This window comes from Nicotiana tabacum, chromosome 19 (assembly GCF_000715075.1).
Source record: "Nicotiana tabacum cultivar K326 chromosome 19, ASM71507v2, whole genome shotgun sequence".
Classification (NCBI taxonomy): Eukaryota; Viridiplantae; Streptophyta; class Magnoliopsida; order Solanales; family Solanaceae; genus Nicotiana; species Nicotiana tabacum.
The window spans coordinates 69,937,430-69,961,181 of NC_134098.1; the positions used below are offsets into that span (position 1 = coordinate 69,937,430).

The 23,752-nt window shown below is 36.2% G+C and overlaps 1 protein-coding gene across 1 annotated transcript; it reads right to left on the reverse strand.

Moving 5' to 3' along the window:
- Window positions 1-309: 309 nt before the first annotated feature.
- Window positions 310-10,054, reverse strand: LOC107783374 (protein ABC transporter 1, mitochondrial). Its single transcript, XM_016604343.2, has 8 exons — window positions 9,165-10,054; window positions 7,777-8,002; window positions 4,872-5,024; window positions 3,559-3,717; window positions 2,714-2,873; window positions 2,443-2,552; window positions 1,648-1,764; window positions 310-1,160 (listed from the first exon to the last, which is right to left on the reverse strand). The coding sequence occupies exons 1-8, from the start codon at window positions 9,734-9,736 to the stop codon at window positions 765-767; spliced, it is 1,893 nt and encodes a 630-aa protein (XP_016459829.1). The 5' UTR covers window positions 9,737-10,054; the 3' UTR covers window positions 310-764.
- Window positions 10,055-23,752: the final 13,698 nt, after the last annotated feature.

Sequence of the window (23,752 nt, forward strand, 5' to 3'; positions counted from 1 at the left end):
TATTTGATTTTTGTATCAAATTTAGATTAGAATTAAAAATCTTAAAAATTCAAAAGTACTTTAAAATGTTTGAGAGGGGTGAAAATAGGCTAATTACTCTCCAGGTATTAACAATTTCTGAAATATGACTGTGGAGCGTATATATAATTTGTTTAGCAAGAAAAACATTATGACCAGTTTAACTGTCTTTAAGTGTGCATATTTTAGCTGTGAAATATGTGAATCAAATTTAGACGATTGAAAACTAATAATTACCATTACATTGTTAAATACAAATAAAACCATAAGAGTCGAGGCATAGCTTCTGTATTCTTGTAAAGCAAAGTTAAGTTATATACTATTTTCAGCAAATTCAACTAACAGCGTTTTTATTGAAGACAGATATGCCTAAAATTACACAGTACATTTTTCAATCTTATTCTCTTAAAAGTTTCCTATTGCAACTCCATAGACCTCACATTTGTATATGTTCCCCTTTCAAAGTGTATTATTCAGAAAAAAATTTCCTCAGTTCCTGAAAAGCAGGAACAGAACTTCAGCAAGTTGTGCTGGAAGGACCATAAATCGATGTATGTCACTCATGATTTTGTGTAAAAATAGACTGCACTAAATGGAGGCATAGCCAATGCGATCACAAATAGAGCTGCAGGCACTGCCATTTAATTGCATTCCAAACCATGTTAGTCGGCTTTCTTGTTCTTAAGGACTTTCTGCCTCATTCTTGAACCTGCAGGACAAGTTACAGCGCGGAAGAAGGATCTCCATCATGACCCTGATCCACTTGCCCATTTTTCGTTACCATATTCGCCAAACTCATATTTCTCGTACACTTCAAGTAAGAGTTCCCTGCACGGCACAACAGCCCCGAGCTTTATGCAAGCAAGGAAAGCTCCAGAAAGCTTACGGTGAAGACTGTAAGCTTCCTCAGGCGGTGGTGTCAGCCTGTGCCTCAGCATCGTAGCGCCAAGATTTGAAATGCTTTGGGTAATATTGTTAGCTCGAAAATCATAGCCTCCAAGCTTTGAAAATGGCAACCCCACAACAAAACCTGCCTGGACATGTGTCTCCATCATTATTTCAGATTCTTCTCCTGTGAGGAAACCGAGCCTCTGAGACAACTTTATTATTGCTTCCCGGTCATTGTTTGCGCATGCAAAAACCTGGTTTAGCGATCAATCAGTATCTCAGATTAAACGATGTAGGAATATAAAAGTGTCTCAGCTAGGTCAAAAGATTCGTTGTCAATCATGCATACAACCTAAAAAAGTAAGCTAAAATCGCAACGGATCTCAGATTTACTGTTCGCCAGAGATGATTATGCTTTTACTAGAGAAAGGTATTGATAACGTATGACAATAAAGGAATGCTTCAGATATAATCTTTTAAGAAACTTGGCCAAAAATGCAACCTTCAAACGACAACAAACAACAGATCAGATAACGGATAAGACCACTACAACAAATTGACCACCACTTTATATGTAGATTTGATAGTTCCAAAGTGGAAAAGCATATAATTTGTCATTTAGCTGAACCATATAATTATTTCAAACTTCCCTTTGAGCTAGGTCCAGCGAAAAATTACTATAACTTGCATATAGAAGAATAATAAATTCCAGCGCAATTCAAGTAAGCAAAGACATCTTACCATTCTCAAATAATCATCCACAAAACTTTTGGGGTAGTCCCGAGCTGCTCCAAAGTCAATGAGGTTGATTATTCTTGCAGACTCATCATAGAGGAAATTGCTCCAATTAGGATCGGTCTGCTCTAAACAAGTCAATGTTAGGGAAAAGAAAAAGGACAGCTTCTAAATTCTAGTATAATTGTAGTTGTAAAAAGAACTTAGTACAATCGTAACAGTGAGCAAAGATGATTATAATTTCGAAAACCATTGAGAAAGAAAAGTTTAAATTATTGAGGGAAAGTTTCCCAGTGTGCTTCTAAAGCTTGCAGTTGAACGGGAACCATGTAAGCTGAGATAGGGGTAATGTGAGGTTATGCTGCTCGGACTCTTAAAAAATGCTGCCGTTGCGCGTCCGATCCTCCAAAAATGCAAAAAGATTTGGAGGATCCGACACGCAACCGCGGCATTTTTTAAGAGTCCGAGCTAACATAGATGTGAGGCCATGCATGGCCTTACACCCTTGCTCAGTGGCCTGCTCTCTCAACACCATTGCTTAGTGTAGCATGGCATGGTTATATTTGTCAAGTAATGTACAAAGAGGAAGAATTCATAACCCAGGGACTGGGAGTAATATGAAAAACGTCAAGCCCGTGCAGGGCCTACAGGGACTTCCCTGGACCATTCTCTCAGCAAACTTTCCTACCGAAGAATGGGAGGATTATATCACTTGATGGAATATACAACAAGGAAATTGAACCCTTGGATCTTATGTAGTACTAACAGGATGGAAATGTTGTATAGTAATTACCAATTTACCTGCATGAAACGAAAAACAAACAACTCCATCAGAGTAAGCTCGAGCAATTTCCTTCCGACGTAGTTCCGAGTCTCTTGATCCAGTATCGCCACCTTGTCAATTGGAATTCCTACAAAAAATATTCAGAACAGTTATCAATTACAAAAATCAACTTCAAATAATCCCGACGAACCCAACGCCAAATACATCAGCTGATGAAAGGAAACCAACCGTAACATTAAATTTTGGTATTTTCCAAATGTTGGAAATGGATTGATTTAAAGAAGTTACCAGGGACAAGTTCTGAAGTCAGTACTCGTTTACTTGACAAATCATCTATGACCACTGGAACATAAAATCCCTTCGTGCCAGATAATAGAATGCCAAATCTTTTTTGATTCTGCGCTTCCAGCTCATAGTCGCATTCACGAGAGAGTTCTTCTTTGGCCACCTGAGGTTGAAGAATAAGACACATCTATTTCATTAAAGTAGCACCATAAAAAGCAAGGAGCCATGATTGTTTTCAAATATGTGTCTTTGGAGCAACGAGGGTGGCTGTTTCCCAAATGTGAACTGCAAACCAAATTGCACTTCGAACGGTGAAATTTCATCAAGAGAAGTAGCATTGCACAAGAAGTACCTCCACTTTAAGCTACTTTAACATATAACCTAAAGGGGAAGGGAAGGTGAATTTTCACTACCCTTAGTTAGCATTCATCAGCTACCTTTAGTTGTTAATTGGACACGAAAGGGAAATGAAAGTCAGTCACTTCTTCTCCCTCAACTTTCAGACTAGTCTTGAGCTGTCTCGCTTTAATTTTGATTCTCATACTTATACTTCATAACCAAACAAGTCAAATAGGTGTCACCATCCTCTTAAACTTCCACTCCATCCTCCTCTTTCAACTAAAGTGAACAATAAGTTAAACTCTAACAACTGCAGGTGACATGTCAAATGCACGAAATTCTACTGATAAACAGATATATTTACCTTCAAAACATTTTCAAGGTCCAGCTCATTAAGGCCAGTAGAACCACAGAAATAGGTCAATTAGCTTGCACTTATTCTAAATTGTAAGAACCACGGGTGAAATTCAAATACAGGGATTGCTATTTACATAAACGAATAGGTTTACCTTCATAGCATTTTCTAGGTACAGCCCTTCTGGTATTAGATTTGTGTAACCTAATAGAAGCTTCACATTATCAATATCACTCTCAATGCTATCAGCAACACCTGGGTACTGTATTTTCATAGCAACATCCATGCCATCCTTTGTAACAGCCCGATGGACCTGGAAATTGTTTAGAAGTAGTAAGTATGTGGCTAAATCTGCAAATAACTAGGCAAAATCTTAGATAACTAAACATTTTATATAATGAATAAGACCTTCAACCATAAGCATCAAATACCATTCTCTTTTATGCAATGAAACGACCATTCTTTTATTGAGAATGCAATACCGCCAGATCATGAATTTGTTTGTGTTATGCAAATAAGGATTCCCTAAGTCCTCGGAGCTTTAACAAAGGAATTCGGGAGTCCATGATATGTCTAAGAAATTCTATGTTGGCAAAAGAAGAAGCTAACGGTGTTCAATTGATTCTACGGACATCCCAGGTTTTAGTAAATAAAACAAATTAAAGTACCTTCCCTTGGCGGGTATAAGAACTGTATGCATTAAAACAATGCAATATCAACAACTATACCTTTTCCAAACTAATTGGGACGGTTGTGTGAATCCTCTATATCAATTCCACTCTTTAAGCATTAAAACAGTTCCTTGTTTTTTCATCAAAATGAGAGTAGTAACTCCAAAATATTTCATTTATTTTCTGGCAGTGTAATTTATCCTATTATTACTTTGCCTACTCTAATTTTAAAATGTTGTTCAATAATATCTTAGATAAACAAGTCTAATCTCAATGGCACAAATGAGATGTGTGAGTTAGGAAGATTTGGTCACTCATACAAATAGAAATCCAACACTTATTCAAGATAACAACAAACTTTTCCCTTATATCGAGAAAGCTAGAAGTAGACATAGCACTTTAAGATGTTCTTACACAAAAATATAAATATTGCTGAAACTGGATCTTATGGATTTTAAGGATTTAAAAGCAAAGTTAAAACTGATTATATTATTTAGTATATTATAAAACTTATTTGCAATTAAACTAGACAAATTAATATTAGAATGACTAAAGTTAACACAAAAATTACTCGACTGTTGCTAATCCTAGACTGAAGAAACACAACGAGTTTACCGGTATTTCTCTAAATGAATTGTATGGGGGATATATCGAGGAGGGGGGAAAACATTATGAGGATAATGGGGACATTTCATACTAGCAAGATGATAGTAAGCAGTGTTTGCAGTATAAAGTAGCCCGAAGCGCAACTAAGAAACAAGAGAACAAAATGGTGGTTTAGTTGAAACTAGATCACCTGTCCAATACTTGCTGCTGCCATCGGCTCATAATCGAAACTCTTCAACTTCGATGACCAATCTTGACCTAATTCACTGCCCAACACTTGATTAAGCTGACTCCTCGGCATAACATCTGCACCTTGACGGACAACGTCCAAAGCAGCTAAGATCTACAAGCATATGAGATAATTCATACCAAAAGCAAACAAAGTTGATAAAAATTAATGGGTGGAAATCCACAACCTCGTCAAAAGTGGATAGGTCCCTTGCATAGGGTAAGTAAAACAGAAAAAGAAAGACAAAGGGTCTTTCTCACACTTTACACTAAATTGTAACTCTAACAGCATTAAACTTTATATTCTCTTTTACTTTTGAGAGGATAATGTTAAAATTCTCCCTCCCAACCATGACCACTACCCTCCCCCCCCCCCACAAACCCAAAAAGAAAAGGAAAGATAAAGAGGACATTTTGAAAGAAAATTAAACTCACATCAAACTGACTCAAATTGTACCACTTTGGTAACCACTGGCATCTTATTTTTTCTCAACAGTTCACAAAATAATGATTATGAGTTAACATAGTAGGATAGGTAAATGTAATTTTAATAAACTACAGGGGAAGGCTCTCTGATAATTATAATAAAAACAAAGTAGCTTTACTGTTTCCTATTGTGTGTCTGTTTGCAGACCAGGAGACACCAAAAATCTTTTTGACCTAAATGGCATTACGTGCAAGACATATTCTGGAAGGCTTGCCATTTGATGAAGTATCACCTAATAGTCCATACTCTCCTATACACAAGATCAAATCAAATCAAATTGTTAGCTAAATTTTACTTTTTGGTGTAAAGAAGTTCATGAAAATGATACTGAATCCATTTTAGATCTCATAGGTGCCCTACTGGAATAGGCTAGGGCCATTTTTTGGGCATCTATCTTTGCTTATGATATCCGGTATCCCTTTGTACATTCTTCTCTGCACTATCGTATTGCTATGTTATAATATAGTAGCTTCTCTCAAAGAAGGTTAGTCCATACTCTCCTTTAGCCAATAACTGCAATTCCTAAACACCAGTTGTCTATTAAAATGAAATTGGCACAACTAGCCTATAAACACATGGCCCATTCAAAAGAACTGTAGACAAGTTACAAGGCAAGCAAACAAATGGTATGTTCAAAGCTAAATCCTTCTACCAGGTCTTTCTGAAAAGGACACGTTAAGCTTTAACATAAAATGATTTGGATTATGAGCATACCAATGGAAATTCTTTCTTTCTTTAAGGACATGAAATCTAATTTACTATATGAAAAGCTTGTGCAAAAGACGATGAGTCCATAAAAGTTGGTGCTATATGTGCAATTGAAGCCTCAGGGGGTTCCCTAATGAGGAGGATAGACTGAAATGGAAGGAACAAAGTGGATGCCTATACACTGTCAAGTGTCAAGTCATAATACAGTTTTTTTTTGTGATAAGGAGATTTATCAAATCATATTACAGAGGCTACGAGAAAAAAGCAACAGATCAGGTCATGGCCATGGAAACAAATATAGAAATCCAAAACTCCATGTAAAGTATCTTGTTTTACACGGTTAATTGCTAAAGAGGCAGCCTTGACCCAGGATAATTTGAAAAAAAAGAGGATTCATACTTTGCAGTAGGTGTTACCTGGGTGGAACAAAGGCAGAAACCATAAGTCATCTTTTATTTTTCACTGTCCAGTTACTGATCAGATTTGGCAGCTTTTTGGAACTTTTTTGGTATTAAATGGACCGTGCCTGGTAATACGGCTGTTTTTTCTTAAGTTGGAGCAGTGTTGGTACAAACAGGACCAGGAAAAAGAGTTGGAACGCAATACCAGCCTGCATCTGGTGGACTGTTTGGAAAGAGAGGAATAAGAGGTGTTATGAGGTAGCTACAATTCCACTCCGAAGATCAAAGCTAAATTATATTTTTGTTTTACTTTTGGTGTAGATTGGAACTTGTAAATGAAGGTGAATATGTTTTAAAGCTTTTAGAATCCTTACATGTTAGGAAGGGCCGATTTTTGCTTTATACTTTTGCTATGTTGTGTAGATTTCCAGTATAATTTTTGTGCTGCTTTTAGTAAACTTTACCATTTCCAGAGGAAAAGAAAAAAAGAAGCTGGAATTTCATATACGGGCGAAGGAAGAGCAGAGCAAGCATAATCATTTGTGCTGCAGCACTTTGGACAATCAGGTGTCACCATAGGAGACCAATACTTGAGCTCTTCAGGGCAAAGAGAATAAATTCATTCAATATTCAGAATATCTAGCTTTTTTTTCTTTGTATATATTTGGAGGAGATTAAGATGTTCAACTCTATAGATAATTGGACTAGTCTCTTGGAAATTAACAGTCTTGTACATATTGTATATAGAACTGGTGACCTTTTGTCAATAAAAATTTACTTATCAAAAAGAACTACTCCCTCCAAATAAACATGTTCATATAATTTTCACATCTTCCAAGAATTTAAATTAAAATATATTTAACAATTACCTAATTGATTATGTGCATGCCAATCCTAGTTAATCAACCAAGTCAAAAATATATTTGACATCCTAAGTGTACATACAAATATCACGAATTATCTAATGCACAACATTGTAAGTTAACCGGATTATTAACTAAATGCAATTCACCCTAAGTGTTCGGCAAATAGATAAAGTGATAAACATCAAAGCAAGCAAGCAAATGAATATTTTGATGTGATGTTTACACTATCAGATCAACTCTTTAACTATTACTTTAGTAATTTCTTCTAAAATACAAGTATAATATACAAATCAGATTAAAACTTCAAAATCCATCTGCATTTAAAACTATGACATGCCAAAATGCGATGGAGGGAGTACAAGGGAAAATAACTCCAAGGCGTATTTTGGAACTCAAAATATTTACCGGAGCTGGAACCACAGATTCATCTTGGATGCTTAACATCTGCCCCAATTTTAAAGCTGCTCCACGCATTCTACATAATGCAAGAGCCAGACGTTCTGCATTTTTCTCAGATAGATAGGGGGATAGAGCAGATTGTTTCCCTTGCAAGTTTGGTGTACCAAAAACAAGCCTCTTGGCAGATTCTTGAAGTGTACCCCAAGCAAGACCAGCTCCAAGGCCCGCAAACCTTCAAAATTAAAGTTAAAGTTCAAGTGAAGAGTCCAAGTCATGTGAACAGAGAAAGTGATGTTCATGATATGAGCAACTTCTGGTGCATCTTGGTTCTTTACATGCAAAAGGTTAATTAAAACAGATAATTGCTAGCAAAAACAAAAAAGCCTGAAATACCCAGCTTAGTTGAAAATTTTGATATACAAGAGAGAGTGGTCATTCAACCTAGCTCTGCGGATGCATATTTTTCCAGTCCATTAAGAATTAGGGATTGAGGCATAGTTGTTAATTCTTCCTTTAAGAAACAAACCTTCAATAACTTAATATGATAACAATGCATGAGACTCACATAATGCACCAACAAGAGTACAACCTCTTAGGTCCTCAAATCTATACCAGGTCATTAGCATAAGTCTCCAATGAAGCAAATATCTCTAAAAGCCTTAACTTTGGAATGGGACCTCAAGTTTCCAGCTCAAGAAAGGAAAGAGGAAACCAGTGGAGTAATATATTGAATAAATAAGAGACAGATCTTTTTAAGCGTATGATCTATATTTTTCCAAAAATCTAGCATTAGAAAGACCTGGAAAGCCTAAAAATATTAATGCAGTAGCAGCAAGCAAAATCTTCAGACTCCATGATTTAGTTCACAAGAAATAAAAAGGGCTACACCTATGATGAAACATTCTTGCATGTACTCTGACAAGTTACACATGCAATTGTCTGAAAATCCTGGCCAATAGAGTATACCTTAATTCTAGCTAATAAATTAGTCTGGAATCGACAACAAACAACAACATAAACCTCCAAGTACACCAACACAATGGAAACTAGTAACAAGCATCATGTAAATGTATTAAGAAATCTACTAAATATTGTGTTAAGAAATCTTCTAAATATTTTTTTTTTGATAAGGTAAATTGTATTAATCAAAAGGGAGAGAACTCCCGTATACACGAAGTATACCAAAAAAACGTAGAGAATTTACATTAGATTAAGAAATCTTCTAAATATGTATGAAAACTATATTCAACACCCAATTACTGGCACTTGAGGTCTCTGTCCTATAATTCAGAACCCATTAAGTTCAAATCCTGAATCCGCCCCTACTCATGGAACTTCAAATTCCACTAAACAGAACATAATAAGCGGCAAGAGATTGTACAAAATATAATTACCCAAGCGCTCTAGAGAAAGAAGTGGACGGCACTTTCCTCTCCCGGGGCTTCCTCTGCCTCTTAATGACCGGCTGTGGAGTAGTAGGGCTCACTGCCTCGGCAGCATTACTTTCAGAAGAGAATGATAAATCTTTCTGAGGATCAACCTCGCAGGATGTCCCAGCAGCAGCTTGAGGCGGAGACTCTACATATTCACAAAATTCAGCTGCAGAAACTTCGGTCGGCGCTAAATCGCGTTCAATTTGGGGCACAATCTCGGACTCGGAAGTGAACGTACTAGAACTAGAGGCGCTAGGTTTCTCATCAGGTTGAGGAGGTCGAGGGCGAGAATCATCAGTAAAGTAAACGACACTTTGTTTATTCGAATTAGCAGAATTTGAATTGATCTCCTTGTCGATTTGCCGAACTTTGCCCTTGGTGAGACCTGTTAAGTCGGTGGCGGAGAGAAGGGTCTTCTTAAGTAACGATTGCAAGTTGTTACCGCCGTCACTTCGCAGTTGCCGGTTAACAGCCTCTTTGGCAACCAAAGACAAACCATCTGCTACCTTCGCTATGTCTTTCAGGTATGCCATATATGAACGTAAATGTGTTCAATTCGGTTAACGCTTTGCGAAATGCAGCAAAAATCAAAGGGATAAAGGGATCGGAAAAGTATTATGTGCAGTATGTACATGGGCGATAGGAGAAAGGAAAAGAGAATAGAATTTCAGTCGTGCGGCCATATAACGGTTAACGATTGTGCAGGGAATGCCACAAATCAGGCCATACCTAAGCCGCCGCCAGCGCAAACTGAAAATAAAAAGGTCGTTTGGACACAAAACGCAAAAGTGTAGTGATTTTAGCATACATTATTTTCTTGTTTGGACATATTTTCTTTTGTTCCATCCTTGAAGTAGCTCAATTTTAAGATTAAATAAAAAATATTAAGCTTAAATTATCTAAAAAACAATAATTAGTAGCTCAATTTTGTTTGCATCCAACTAAAATAATTAGTATCATATCCGCAAAATAAGGTATTTATTGATGAAACACCTCCTAAATGTTAGCATCAATGGTATCTGAGGTCATGATTTTAAAGATACCACAATTTATGGTAATTAACATCAACGACAAAAAATTCAGTGTAATTACACAAGTGAGTAAGATAGTGAGTATGCAGATCTTATCCCTACTTTATGAAGATAGAGAAGTTATTTCTGATATACCCTCGACTCAAAGAAAGCATAAAAAAAAAGTACGGTAGTGGAGAAGCGATGAAAAAGAAGCTAGTGAATTTCAAAAATTGTCATATAACTATAATATTTTTTACCAAAGTCATATAACTATGTTTTTTCGCACAAAAATCATAAAATTTTTACTAACTCACACAAAAATCATAGTAACAGAAAATATAACTTTTCAGTAGTATTTTCTTATTTCATAATTTTTTATTTTTTTAGTTTCAATGTAATAAATAATAATCCAATTAAAATATGACCCAACCCGACCTGACCCCCTCTCTCCTGACCCAAAAGCCATATATCTAAATTAAAATAATACTAAAAGTAAATCCTTCAAAACACGATACTATTATCTTTTATTTTTCTTTTCAAGATATATATTCATTCAAAATTGATAGCATTTTTGTTTTAAGTGCTCTCTAAATATACCTTTATTTTTGGGGGTCAGAATCTCATGCATTCCAAATGTGAAGGGAGAATTCACTTTTATTATTATTTTAATTTATGTAAATGGGTACTGAGTCAGCTTGGGTTGGATCATTCCTATCTTAAGGGAAAAATACAAAATTGACCGCTCATTGCATTCGCTAGCCAAAAATATATAGAATATATATATATATATATATATATATTATATGTGTATTATACATATAATATATTATCTGCTAAGTATTAGTTTTTTTAGAGCGTCTAAAAATATATATTTTTCCTATTTTAATTGATTTATTATACAATAGACTGGAAAAAAAATGAAAAAAAAAACTGGAATAAGAAATACTATCTGAAAATTGTGTTTTCCGGTCACTATGATTTTTGTGTGAGTTAGTGAAAGTTTAATGATTTTGTGTGAGAAAATAAAATTATATGATTTTCGTGAAAAGCATTTATAATTATATAACTATTTATGAAATTTATCCAAAAAAATTGTAGTAACCAAATGGTATATATTGTGGTAATTAGCATCAATTGTATATATTGTGTTAATTAGTCGGCGATATTATATGTAGAAATGGCACGGTTTGGCCAGGAAAGCTTCGGTGGCAAAGGTGAGCATCCACGAGGACTGGTGCAAATAAAGATATGGGATTGCTATCATACTTTACGAGCTCCATCAGTCAACTATACCGAAATTTCTTTTAACCTCATTTTGGGAAGATCTCTTGGATAGCGGAAGGGGAAATAATACACAGCAGACTGAATAGTTGCATCTGCACTTTATGAAAATAAACTTTGTTCTTTGCGTCTTTTGGACATGTTTCATGGCAATGCATGGAGTCAAAGACTGTTGGGTTTAAGCTTGTAATAGCTTAAAATAGAGTGAGTGGGAAATTGAGAGAAAAATAAAATATTTGAATTTTTCTCTTTGACAAAGGAACATTGTACTATATTGGAAGAGAAAAAGAGTTTTGATGGGTATATATACAATTGCTCGAGGCAAGCCCTCGCGCCGTCATCGTTGCTCGACTTTATATTTAGTCAAATGATTTGATTGATTAATTTTTTAGACCAAATTTATTTGTTAAGATTAATGTAATATTATTTTAATCCAAAATTTGTAACGGTAAATTAATTTTTCTCCGTGTTTGATTTTCCAGTTTTATTTTGCGTAAATAGTTATTTACGTAATAGTCGTTTTACGTGAACGGTCATGTTGAAGAGTTGCACTTCTTCGTTTAAACCCAACCTATTGGCTATAAATAGCAGGTCATTCCCTCAGATTTTCCTTACGAAAATTCTGAATTCTCCTTCTTTCTTCTGCATTGTTTTAACTAAAAGAAAGCTACCGATCATTTGTATTTGCTGAAACACTGGGCTTTGAAGTACCGTTATACCAATGTATAATTTGTTCTATTCTGAGAGGAAATAAAGGAGGGGATTAAGTTCCTTAAAAAAATAATATGAATTCGGTGGACTCGAATTAATATATGCTTCTTCTACATTTCTGTTTTTATGTTATTCCGAAATTACTTTGCAAATACAGATTAATAACAAAGACATTGCATATGCATCCTAAAGTTCGAATTCCATAGTTCAAACTTAAGGATGCGATGTCCAAAAATTCAAACTCCACAGTTTTAACTTAAGGACACTGCAAGTTGAAGTTCGAATTTCACAGTTCTAACTTAAGGACGCTGCAACCTGAAATTCAAATCCCAAACTTCTAACTTAACTAGTCTTAGGGTACGCGCGTTACGCGTGTACCCTATCTCAATAAGTATAAGTATAAAAAAAATTTAAATTGAGTTATAAAATAAAGATTAAAATCCTAAAAATAAAAAGTATTTACCATATATAGCTAATTCAATAAAGAAAAACTGCAAAAAAGGAAGTCCTCGGTCATTAGTCGTTGTACTCAACTTAAGAAAAATTATAGTACTCAACACCAAATCAATTTCATAAGGATTCATGTTTCTTTTTCAGTTTCCAAAACTTGTACTCACTACAAATAATGCTTATTTAAATTCTACGAACTTTATTGATCAATTAAATTAATATTAGGCGTATTGTACGTACTTAATTTGCTTGTACTCACATGATTTATATAACTAATTCTCAAAATTACAACGAATAAGAAAATAATTTATATAACAATTGAATAACTAAGAGTCAAATTTTTTAATTATGTCAAAAATTTAACCATTAATTTAATTATTGTCAAAATTTCAAATATTAAAAAAATAATTAAATAACAATAATAATCAAGAGTACCTCCTAAGGATGTCATTAGATCTTGTAGAATAAAACTTGTTCGACAACCATCATTATGATTTTTGTGATTCCTTTTTTGTATCAAACAGTCTACTCATATTTAAGCTTTTAGTTATCTCATAAAAATGCTAAATTATACTGTTTGAACACTAACATTAATTGTGAAATATTAAGATATTATGCACGAAAAATAGAAATCTTAATAGCACAATGCTTCAACATAACCCCGATTTAGGTCAACTAATTTTTATTAATTTAGCAAGTTTTGCTATATATAAATACGAAAGTACCTCTAGTCATGAATACAAAATTTTAAAAAGCCACATAAAAAGTAATATTAAGATGTCTCTTTTATTTTTTTTATTTATATTGATAATCTTGAATGAATATTCATACTTATTAAACAAAAATGTTATGATAAACATAACATAACATTTTCCGAGTTTTTACTTTGTTAAAGATCAATGAACCTAATTTTGGAATGATAACTGCGAGGTTTTCCTATTAAAGAAAAACTAATTATTTTTTGACTCTTTAACTAAAGAAAGCCCTAATTCGAAAAGGACAAAATATAAAGAATCCTAAATATAGATGAAGTTGAAAGTGAAAGAAAAGAAACTTTCTTTGTACTAATTGAAAGCGATTTGAAATTCTAGAATTGAAAATCAACATTATAAATATTAGAGGAATAATAAAATAATGACTATTCTTAAATAATAGGGAGTTAATTAAATCACTATTACTAAATATTAGAAAAATAATAAAATGACTATTTTGTCTAATATAAATTTTAATTTAAAAGGGTAAAAAAGACGAACGATATTTCGCTAAGGGAATATAGTATATAGATTATATATTATATATATTAGGAGCCTGCGTTCTGAAGTACAAACTTCAATGTTCAAACTTAAGTATTAAGGCTGATATGTTAGAGAATCAGGACCATCTTTGATATTGAACAGATTTTTCTTCAAAAAAGTGAACTTGCAAATATAGGCAGCACATGCAGACCCAGAATGAAAATTGTATTAGAGCTTGCACTTTTAATTAAGAGAAAGGAAGGCATAAAGACCAAAATATAAATTGCTAAGAGCACTATTATAAGGTACTGGATGTCCAGTTATTCCCTTTAAATCCGAAGTGAAAAACTTGCGACAAGGTAGAACAGATTTACGGAGCTTCAGGACATCGTCCTAAAATTCAATTATTGTATTTCGAATTTCAGGATATAATGTCCTAAAGTTCAATTGTAGCAATTCGAATTTTAGGATACAATGTAATGCAGTTTAGTTGCAGCTGTGTCCAGAAGTTCACTTGTAGCGATTTGCAACTTCATACAATGTCCTTAATTATTATACTTTAAATTTCAGGACACTATATCCTTACTTGTAGTGAATCAAACTTCACGTTGCGTCCTAAAGTCTTCTTTTGTAGTAAAAACCTTTGTTGTGTTCCTTCTTGGACGACGGATGCAGGCTTGAATTGTGCTAAACGGGTGTTGAACGTAGTTGACCCACCGTTTTTGCAAAATCAGTTTATTTTAAGTCGACGGTGGAAGCAAATTCTTGCACAGTAAATTCAAGGGAAAATACATAAGATGCCCCTTAACTTGTCCCCACAAGTTTTCAACTTAACGTTTACTAGAGTTCATTTTCCACCTTATACTTATTCAAAATGAATTTAATACCTCCCTGAGACATATACAATCAGTTACACAGTGGAAGGTGTTGCACGTTCTCCCTATGTCTTTGCCACATATTACCACACCAGATTCAATTTGATTTTAACTTCTTCTTTTTTTATAAATTTTACTCCTTTTCCTTATTTTTTTATTTATAAATTTGCATCTCTTTCCTTATATGATACGGAGGTGTGAGCGGTTGGTTGTGGAGGGCACGAGAAGAGGTAGATGGCGGCCTAAGAAGTATTGGGGAGAGGTGATCATGCAGGATATGACGAGGCTTCATATTTCCGAGGACATGACACTTGATAGGAAGATGTGGAGGTCGAGTATTAGGGTTATAGGTTAGGAGGTAGTTGAGTCGTGCCTTACTTCGTACCATTATGGGACTAGCCATGTAGGATTTTTGTCTAAGATAGCTAGTAGCAATGTTGTGTCTTACTATTTCGCTTTTCAGTGCATGTCCTATTTACTAGCTATCGCTTTTGTTTTGCATCTTTCTTCTAGATTTCATGGTGTTCCTATTTTTCTTATGATTATTGTGGTGATACTAATATTGTCTTCATTTGCTTTGCATCTTTCTTCTGGATTTCACGATGTTCCTATTATTCCTATGATTGCTGTTGTGATACTAATATTGTCTCATTTTTGTCCTTTTATCTTTTTATTTTTTTTTAGCCGAGGGTCTTCGAAAACAGCCTCTCTACTCCTTCGGGGTAGGGGTAAGATCTGCGTACACACTACCCTCCCCACACCCCATTATTGGGATTTTACTGGGTTGTTGTTGTTGTTGCATCTCTTTCCTTATATTTATTTGTTCTGAAAATCTCTTCACCCCAATTAAATTTTTTTAATTTAGATAAATAATTTTCAGGTTAATTAAGATTTTTGACATTGTAATACCAAGAGGAAAGGGTTGAGAAGAGAGATATGAACGTGATTGGAGTTTGACCGGAGAAAATGGAAGCTCGCCAGCGTCGAAGGAATTTTCCGGCCTACATCGGATTTTATAGTTTAATTGAGTTTTTCCATGTTAAATCCTTTTCATGGGTTTTCATTAAACAAATGTGAAAATACAGCCGATGATTATTGCATTCTTTGATTAATTTTCCATCTTAATTTTATGTAAGGAAGAGGAAGGGGAATCGACATCAATGGAGGTTTGCTGATAAAAAATAAAAGGAGGAGGAGAGACAAGAAGGGAAAGAAAAGGAAAAGGAAAAAGAAAAAGAAAGAAAAAAGTAAAGAAAAGAGGGTCAAGACTAATTATGTGTATTAGATACATAATGTCCAATAAATATTTGATATATGTACAATTTAATGAGTTTTAAACTTTTTTTAGCTTTTCACTTGCATTTAAGAAGATTCTTTTTTTTTCTTTGCCACGTCATCTTTTAGGATGATATTAAATTCATTTCGGACATGTATAAGGTGAAAAAGGAACACCCGTAAAGGTTGAGTTGAAAACTTACAAGTTTGGTGCATTTTTCCCTAAATTCAATCATAAGAATTATATCTTACTTTTAATTAAACTTGCTATATATGTTCAGTCTTGGTACGAAAATTAACACGTTTTGGCTTATGGAAGCGGCAAACATTGAGGTAGATTGGTGTTGACCCACTGTGCTTATAAATCGCTTTGTTGATTGGAAACGTTCTGCAAATGCCGAGGAGGAGGAGAAAAGAAGCGGATGTGTTGCTATTTTACTGGAGGGCTATTATTGTCCAAATTTTATTAACTTATTAAAAAGTGGCTTAACTTTAAATACTCTTTAAACAATGGCTTAACTTTAAATAGCAGCGATTAAAGTGGCTCTCTCTGCCCTTCTCCCGTATTATATTTCGGCAACAATATAATATGAACCAAATTGACATTCATATGCACATCTCGTGAAACCTAGTTGGCACACCTGGAGCAAATTGCGCACACAACAAAATGTCGCCTCTTTAGCATCCGTAGTCACAGTACACAGTGGGGGTGGCAAATGGGTGGGTCGGGTCGGATATTGGCGGGTCAAAAATAGATGATACAAAAATGGATAAATTATTCGACCCTATCCATATTTAATACGGATAAAAAACGGGTTAACCGGAGGATAATATAGATACTCATATCATCCATGACTTCTTGATATGATCACTTTTGGGAGAATTAGTCTACCAAACTTGAGTAACCCCTAATTTGAGACTTTACAAATGCAAAAATTAAACTTATTGGTTATTCATTTTCTAAATAGATAATATGGTTCTTATCCATATTTGACCCATTTTAAAGAGTTGATTATCAACCCATTTTTTAACGAATAATATGGGTGGATAACTGTTTTCTTTTAACCATTTTGCCATTATTAGTACATAGTATATGGAGTAACATTGCTTAACGTTCAACAGATTTTTTTGAAGACAAATGTTAAGCTAACAAATGATAAAACTCAACCGCTTGAAATTGAAATAGATGAAACACAAAAAATAGATTTTTTTTCGTTCCTATACAATATTTGAAACTTATTTACCAAAATTGTTCTAGATTTGTATATTACCTGCCCTAACTGAAGTTTGCTTACAATTTATATACAATCTATTATTGGTGCCTTAAATTAGGGGATTCATTTATACCATTTTTCTTTTTTTTCTCTTCTATTCTCTTTCCCTATTCTCTGCCACCTACTCAGTTACATCTCCTTATCATTGGCAGCCCCGAACTACTCTTGCCCGTAATTAGCTGTAGAAAAACTAAAATGGACATTTAGATGCAAAGGAAAACTCCACGTAGAAACTTCAGAAACAATAACTCTACTCTCTATCTCTACTGGGAATAATATTGTGTGACACAACAATCCAGCCTTCCTTACTACTTGTCTTCATACCTTTGCCCAGTTCATCCCCATTCAACCTGGTCTCATAAGAATTCAAAATCCCAACAGTTTCCTCGTTGCAACTGAAATTTGCAGCGTAATTCATGCCCAACTTATTTTTTCTTTGGCCCAATTTTATTAGGAGAAGTAGACCTAGGTTTCCTATCTTCCCAGTAGACCTAGGAATTTCAATAACATCACCTTGATCTGTACTCCGAGCTGTAGTATCATGAGTACTACAGGAGGGCTTCGATCAGATCAATAATTGTAACGACCCGACTTGTCATTTTAAGAATTAACGCCCCATTCTGTGACTTAAGGTCTCGATCAGCTTCGTAATATGTATTATGACCCGCGGGTGTGGTCGAGTTTGATTTTCGGAAGACTCGAAAATAAATTGAAAGAACAATGTTTATTTAGAAGCTTAAATGGAAAGAGTTGACCGGAGAGTTGACTTTTGAGCAAACAACCCCGAAATGGAATTTTGATGATGTCAATAGTTTCGTATGGTGATTTCGGACTTAGGCGTATGTCCGGATTTGGATTTGGAAGTCCGTAGGATAATTCGACGTATTTTGGCGAAAGTTGAAAAATAGACGATTTTCGGAAAGTTTGATCGAAGGTTGAATTTTTGATAACGAGGTCGGAATCTGATTCTGGAATTGGAATAGGTCTGTTATGTCATTTATGACTTGTGTGCAAAATTTGAGGTCAATCGAACTTGATTCGTTAGGTTTCGGCATCGAATGTAGAAGTTGGAAATTTCATAATAGACTAAAGTTTCAAGTGAGTTCGCACAAGACCTAACTTCAAATGAGCATAACTCTCATGATACGAAGTGTTACATGGTATATTACCTATCAAATGAAAGACCTTTGAGTCTAGTTTCTAACGCTTAAAACCGTTCGTCATTTGGACATTCCTACAAGAAGGTATGACAAAATTACCAAAGGCTGGAAAAAATGAGATTCTGTTCCTGTAGTAAGAGATTTTCCTGATGTATTTCCAGCAGATCTTCCGGGTATGCCATCAAATAGAGATATTGACTTTGGCATTAATTTATTACCGGGTACTTAGCCCATTTCTATTCCACCATATCGCATGGCCCCAACAGAGTTGAAATAATTAAAAGAACAGTTACAGGAATTATTTGATAAAGGCTTCATTCGGCCCAGTGTATCGCCTTGGGGTGCTCATGTCTTATTTGTGAAGAAGAAGGATGGTTCTATGCGGATGTGTATTGATTACCGCCAGCTGAACAAGGTTACAATGAAGAACATGTATTCTTTGCCATGTATTGATGACGTATTTGATCAACTTCAGGGTGCCAGAGTGTTTTCTAAGATCGACTTGCGTGAAGGCTATCATTAGTTGAAGATTCGGGAGCCAGATATCCCGAAGATTGCTTTTAGGACTCGGTATGGTCACTATGAGTTCCTTGTAATGTCATTTGGGCTAACCAATGCCCCAGCAACATTTATGCACTTAATGAATAGTGTATTTTAGCCCTATCTTGATTCTTTCGTCATTGTATTTATTGACGACATGCTGGTGTATTCCCGGAGTCGGGAAGATCATGAACAACACCTAAGGACCGTGCTTCAGACTTTGAGAGAAAAGAAGTTATATGCAAAATTTTCAAAGTGTAAATTCTGGCTTGATTTAGTGGGATTTTTGGGTCATATATTTTCATACGAGGGAATCAAGGTAGATCCGAAGAAGATTGAAGCAATGCAGAGTTGGTCCAGACCGTCCTCAACTACAGAGATCCAGAGTTTTCTTGGTTTGGCGGGGTATTACCATCGCTTTGTAGAGGGATTCTCATCTATTGCAACACCTATGACCAGGCTGACCCAGAAGGGTGCTCTATTCAGGTGGACAGAGGAATGTGAGGAGAGCTTTCAGAAGCTCAAGACAGCTTTGACTATGACCCCAGTATTGGTATTACCTACAGGTTCAGGGTCTTATACTGTGTATTGTGACGCATTGCGTATTGGTCTCGGGGCAGTGTTGATGCACGACAGTAGGATGATTGCCTATGAGTCCAGACAGTTAAAGGTACATGAGAAGAAGAGTTAGCAGCTATTGTTCATGCCTTGAAGATTTGGCGGCATTATTTGTACGGTGTCCATTGTGAGGTCTACACCTATCACCGGAGTCTACAACATCTGTTTAAACAGAAGGATCTTAATTTGCGACAGAGGAGATGGTTGAAGTTGCTTAAGGATTATGATATCACCATTCTCTATCATCCTGGGAAGGACAATGTAGTAGTCGATGCCTTGAGTCGTAAGGCAGAGAGTTTGGACAGCTTAGCATATTTACCGGTAGCAGAGAAGCCTTTAGCCTTGGATGTTCAGGCCTTGGCCAACCAGTTTTTTAGACTGGATGTTTCCGAGACGAGTCGAGTTTTGGCTTGCGTGGTTTCTCAGTCTTCTCATTATGATCGTATCAGGGAGCGTCAGTGTGATGACCCCCATTTGCTTGTCCTTAAGGATACAATTTAACACGGCGATGCCAAGGAAGTCACTATTGGAGATGACGGTGTATTACGGATGCAAGGCAGGCTATGTGTACCCAATATAGATGGCTTACGTGAGTTGATTCTCCAGGAGGCTCACAGTTCGCGGTACTCTATTCATCCGGGTGCTACAAAAATATATCAGGACTTGAGACATCACTATTGGTAGAGGCGGATGAAGAAAGACATAGTAGAGTATGTAGCTCGGTGTCTAAATTGTCAACAAGTGAAATATGAGCATCAACGACTGGGTGGATTGCTTCAGAAGTTAGAGATTCCAGAATAGAAATGGGAGAGGATCACTATGGATTTCGTTGTTAGGCTCCCACGGACTCAGAGGAAGTTTGATGCAGCTTGGGTGATTGTGGATAGATTGACCAAGTCAGCTCATTTCATTCATGTGGTTACTACTTACTCTTCGGAGCAGCTGGCTCAGGTTTATATTTGCGAGATTGTCAGACTCCATGGCGTACCGATATCTATCATCTCTGACCGGGGTACACAGTTTATATCATGGTTTTGGAGGGCTATACAGCAAGAGTTGGGTACTCGGGTAGAGTTGAGTACAATATTTCACCCTCAGATAGACGGGCAGTCCGAATGCACTATTCAGATACTAGGTGATAGATTTTGGGGGTGCTTGGGATCAGTTCTTACCACTTGCGGAGTTTGCTTACAACAACAGTTACCAGTCGAGCATTCATTCTCCGTATGAGGCCTTGTATGGTAGGCGATGCCAGTCTCCAGTAGGTTGGTTCGAACCGGGCGAGGCTAGACTATTGAGTACAGACTTGGTTCAGGATGCCTTGGAAAAGGTTAAGTTGATTCAGGATCGACTTCATACAGCCCAGTCTAGACAGAAGAGTTATGCAGATCGGAAGGTTCATGATGTTGCATTTATGGTTGGTGAGCGGGTATTGCTCCGTGTTTCGCCTATGAAGGGTGTGATGAGGTTCGGGAAAAAGGGCAAGTTGAGCCCTAGGTATATTGGGCCTTTTGAGATTCTTGAGAGAGTTGGAGAGGTGGCTTACAGACTTGTACTACCACCTAGTCTCTTTGCAGTTCATCCGATATTCCATGTTTCTATGCTTCAGAAATATCACGGCGATCCGTCTCATGTGTTAGACTTCAGTTCGGTTCAGTTGGACAAGGATCTATCTTATGTTGAGGAACCAGTGGCTATTTTAGATAGGCAAGTTCGAAAGTTGAGGTCAAAGAACATTGCTTCCGTGAAGGTTCAGTGGAGGGGTCATCCGGTCGAAGAGACAACTTGGGAGACCGAGCATGATATGCGCAAAAGTTATCCACACTTATTCACCAGCTCAGGTACTTTTTCTAACTCCGTTCGAGGACGAACATTTATTTTAGAGGTGGAGAATGTGATGACCCAAAATGTCATCTTTAAATTTAATAATTAGTTCTGTGTTCTAAGACCTCGAAAAGCACTATTTATCATTCCTCGACTTGCTTGCGCAGTCTGTAAAATTTTTCGAAAAGTTTTTATGTGAAAAATGGATTAAAATGTGAATTAGAGCTTTAAAACTCAACTGAGTTGACTTTGGTCAACATTTTGAGCAAACAGACTCGGATTAGTGTTTTGATAGTTTCGGTAGGTCCGTATCGTGATTTGGAACTTGGGCGTATGCTCGGAATCAAATTCCGAGGTCCCTAGCCCGAGATATGGAATTTTAATGAAAAATTAAAAGTTTAAGTTCAAATAGTGACCAGATGTTGAGTTATGTGCAAACGACCCCGGAATAGAATTTTAATGATTCCAACAGCTCCGTATGGTAATTTTGGACTTAGGTGATCGGAATTTTATTTGGAAGTCCGTAGTGAAATTAGGCTTGAAATGGCTAAAATAGGAATTTAAAGTTTGGAAGTTTGACCGGGGAGTTGACTTTTTGATATCGGGGTCGGAATCCAGTTCCGAAAATTTTCATAGCTCTGTTATGTCATTTATGACTTGTGTGCAAAATTTGAGGTCAATTGGACTTGATTTGATAGGTTTCGACATCGAATGTAGAAGTTGAAAATTCTAAGTTTCATTAAGCTTGAATTGGTGCATGATTCGTGATTTTAGCATTGTTTGATGTGATTTGAGGTTTCAAATAAGTTCGTATGATGTTTTAGGACTTGTTGGTGTATTTGGTTGAGGTCCCGAGGGCCTCAGGTGAGTTTCGGATGATTAACGGATCAAAAATGAGACTTAAACAGTTGCTGCAAAAGCTACTGCAAATTTTCTTCTGCTGAGCAATCAAGCCCAGAAGTCGAGCCCAAAAATCGAAGGCCAGAAGTCGAGCCCAAAAATCAAGCCCAGAAATCGAGCCGATGATCAAAGGCAAGGCTCGAGAGCCATAATCGAAGGCAGGCTCGAGAGCCATGATAGAAGGCAAGTAATCGAAGGCCACTGATTGAAGGCTCAGGATCGATGCCATGACCGAAGGCCCAGGATCGAGCTTGTGATCAAAACCGCGATCGAGGCCCAGTTCCGAAGGCTTCCTGCGCAGATTTATAAAAGAGGGGATTTCGTCCCATTCGCCATTTTTAACAAACTGGAGCTTGAGGAGAGGCGATTTTTGATAGATTTTCAAGGAAAGACATTGGGGTAAGTGATTCTAACTCGGATTTGGTCAATATACACGAATATATCATTATTTTAACCATTTAATTAGTGTTTTGAGATTGAAATTTGGGAAAATTTAGAAATCTCATAGAAACGAATTTATGAGATTTCGGTCGATCTTGGGTCTTGATCCTGGCCCTCGAGCTGGACCTTCGATCGTGGCTTTGATACACAAGATCGAGCTTGAGCCTCGTCAACCCTAGGCTCGATACCTGGGCTCGATATCTGGGCTTGATATCTAGCTCGATTACAGCCCAGAATGTCCAACAGAAGAGGAAAAATTGTAGCAGATTTTTAAGTCTAACTTTTGATCCGTTAACCATCCGAAACTCACCCGAGGCCCTCGGGACCTACCCAAATATACAAACAAGTCCTAAAATATCATACTAACTTATTTGAAATCTAAAATCACATCAAACGACGCTAAAATCACGAATCATGCTCCAATTCAAGCTTAATGAAACTTAGAATTTCCAACTTCTACATTCGATGTCGAAACCTATCAAATTAACTCCGATTGACCTCAAATTTTGCACACAAGTAATAAATGTCATAATGGAGCTATGAAAATTTTCAGAACTGTATTCCGACTCCGATATCAAAAAGTCAACTCCCTGGTCAAACTTCCAAACTTAAATTTCAATTTTAGCCATTTCAAGCCTAATTTAACTACGGACTTCCAAATAAAATTCCGAACACGCTCCTAAGTCTAAAATCACCATACGGAGCTGTTGGAATCGTCAAAATTCTATTCCGGGGTCGTTTTCTCAAAATGTTGACCGAAGTCAAACTTGGCCTTTTAAGGCCAACTTAAGGAACCGAGTGTTCCGATTTCAACCCAAACACTTCCAAATCCCGAACCAACCATTCCCGCAAGTCATAAATCATAAAAAGCACATATAAAAAGTTTTATTTTAGGGAACGGGGTTCTAAAAGTTAAAATGACCGGTTGGGTCATTACACAAGAAGTCCCTTT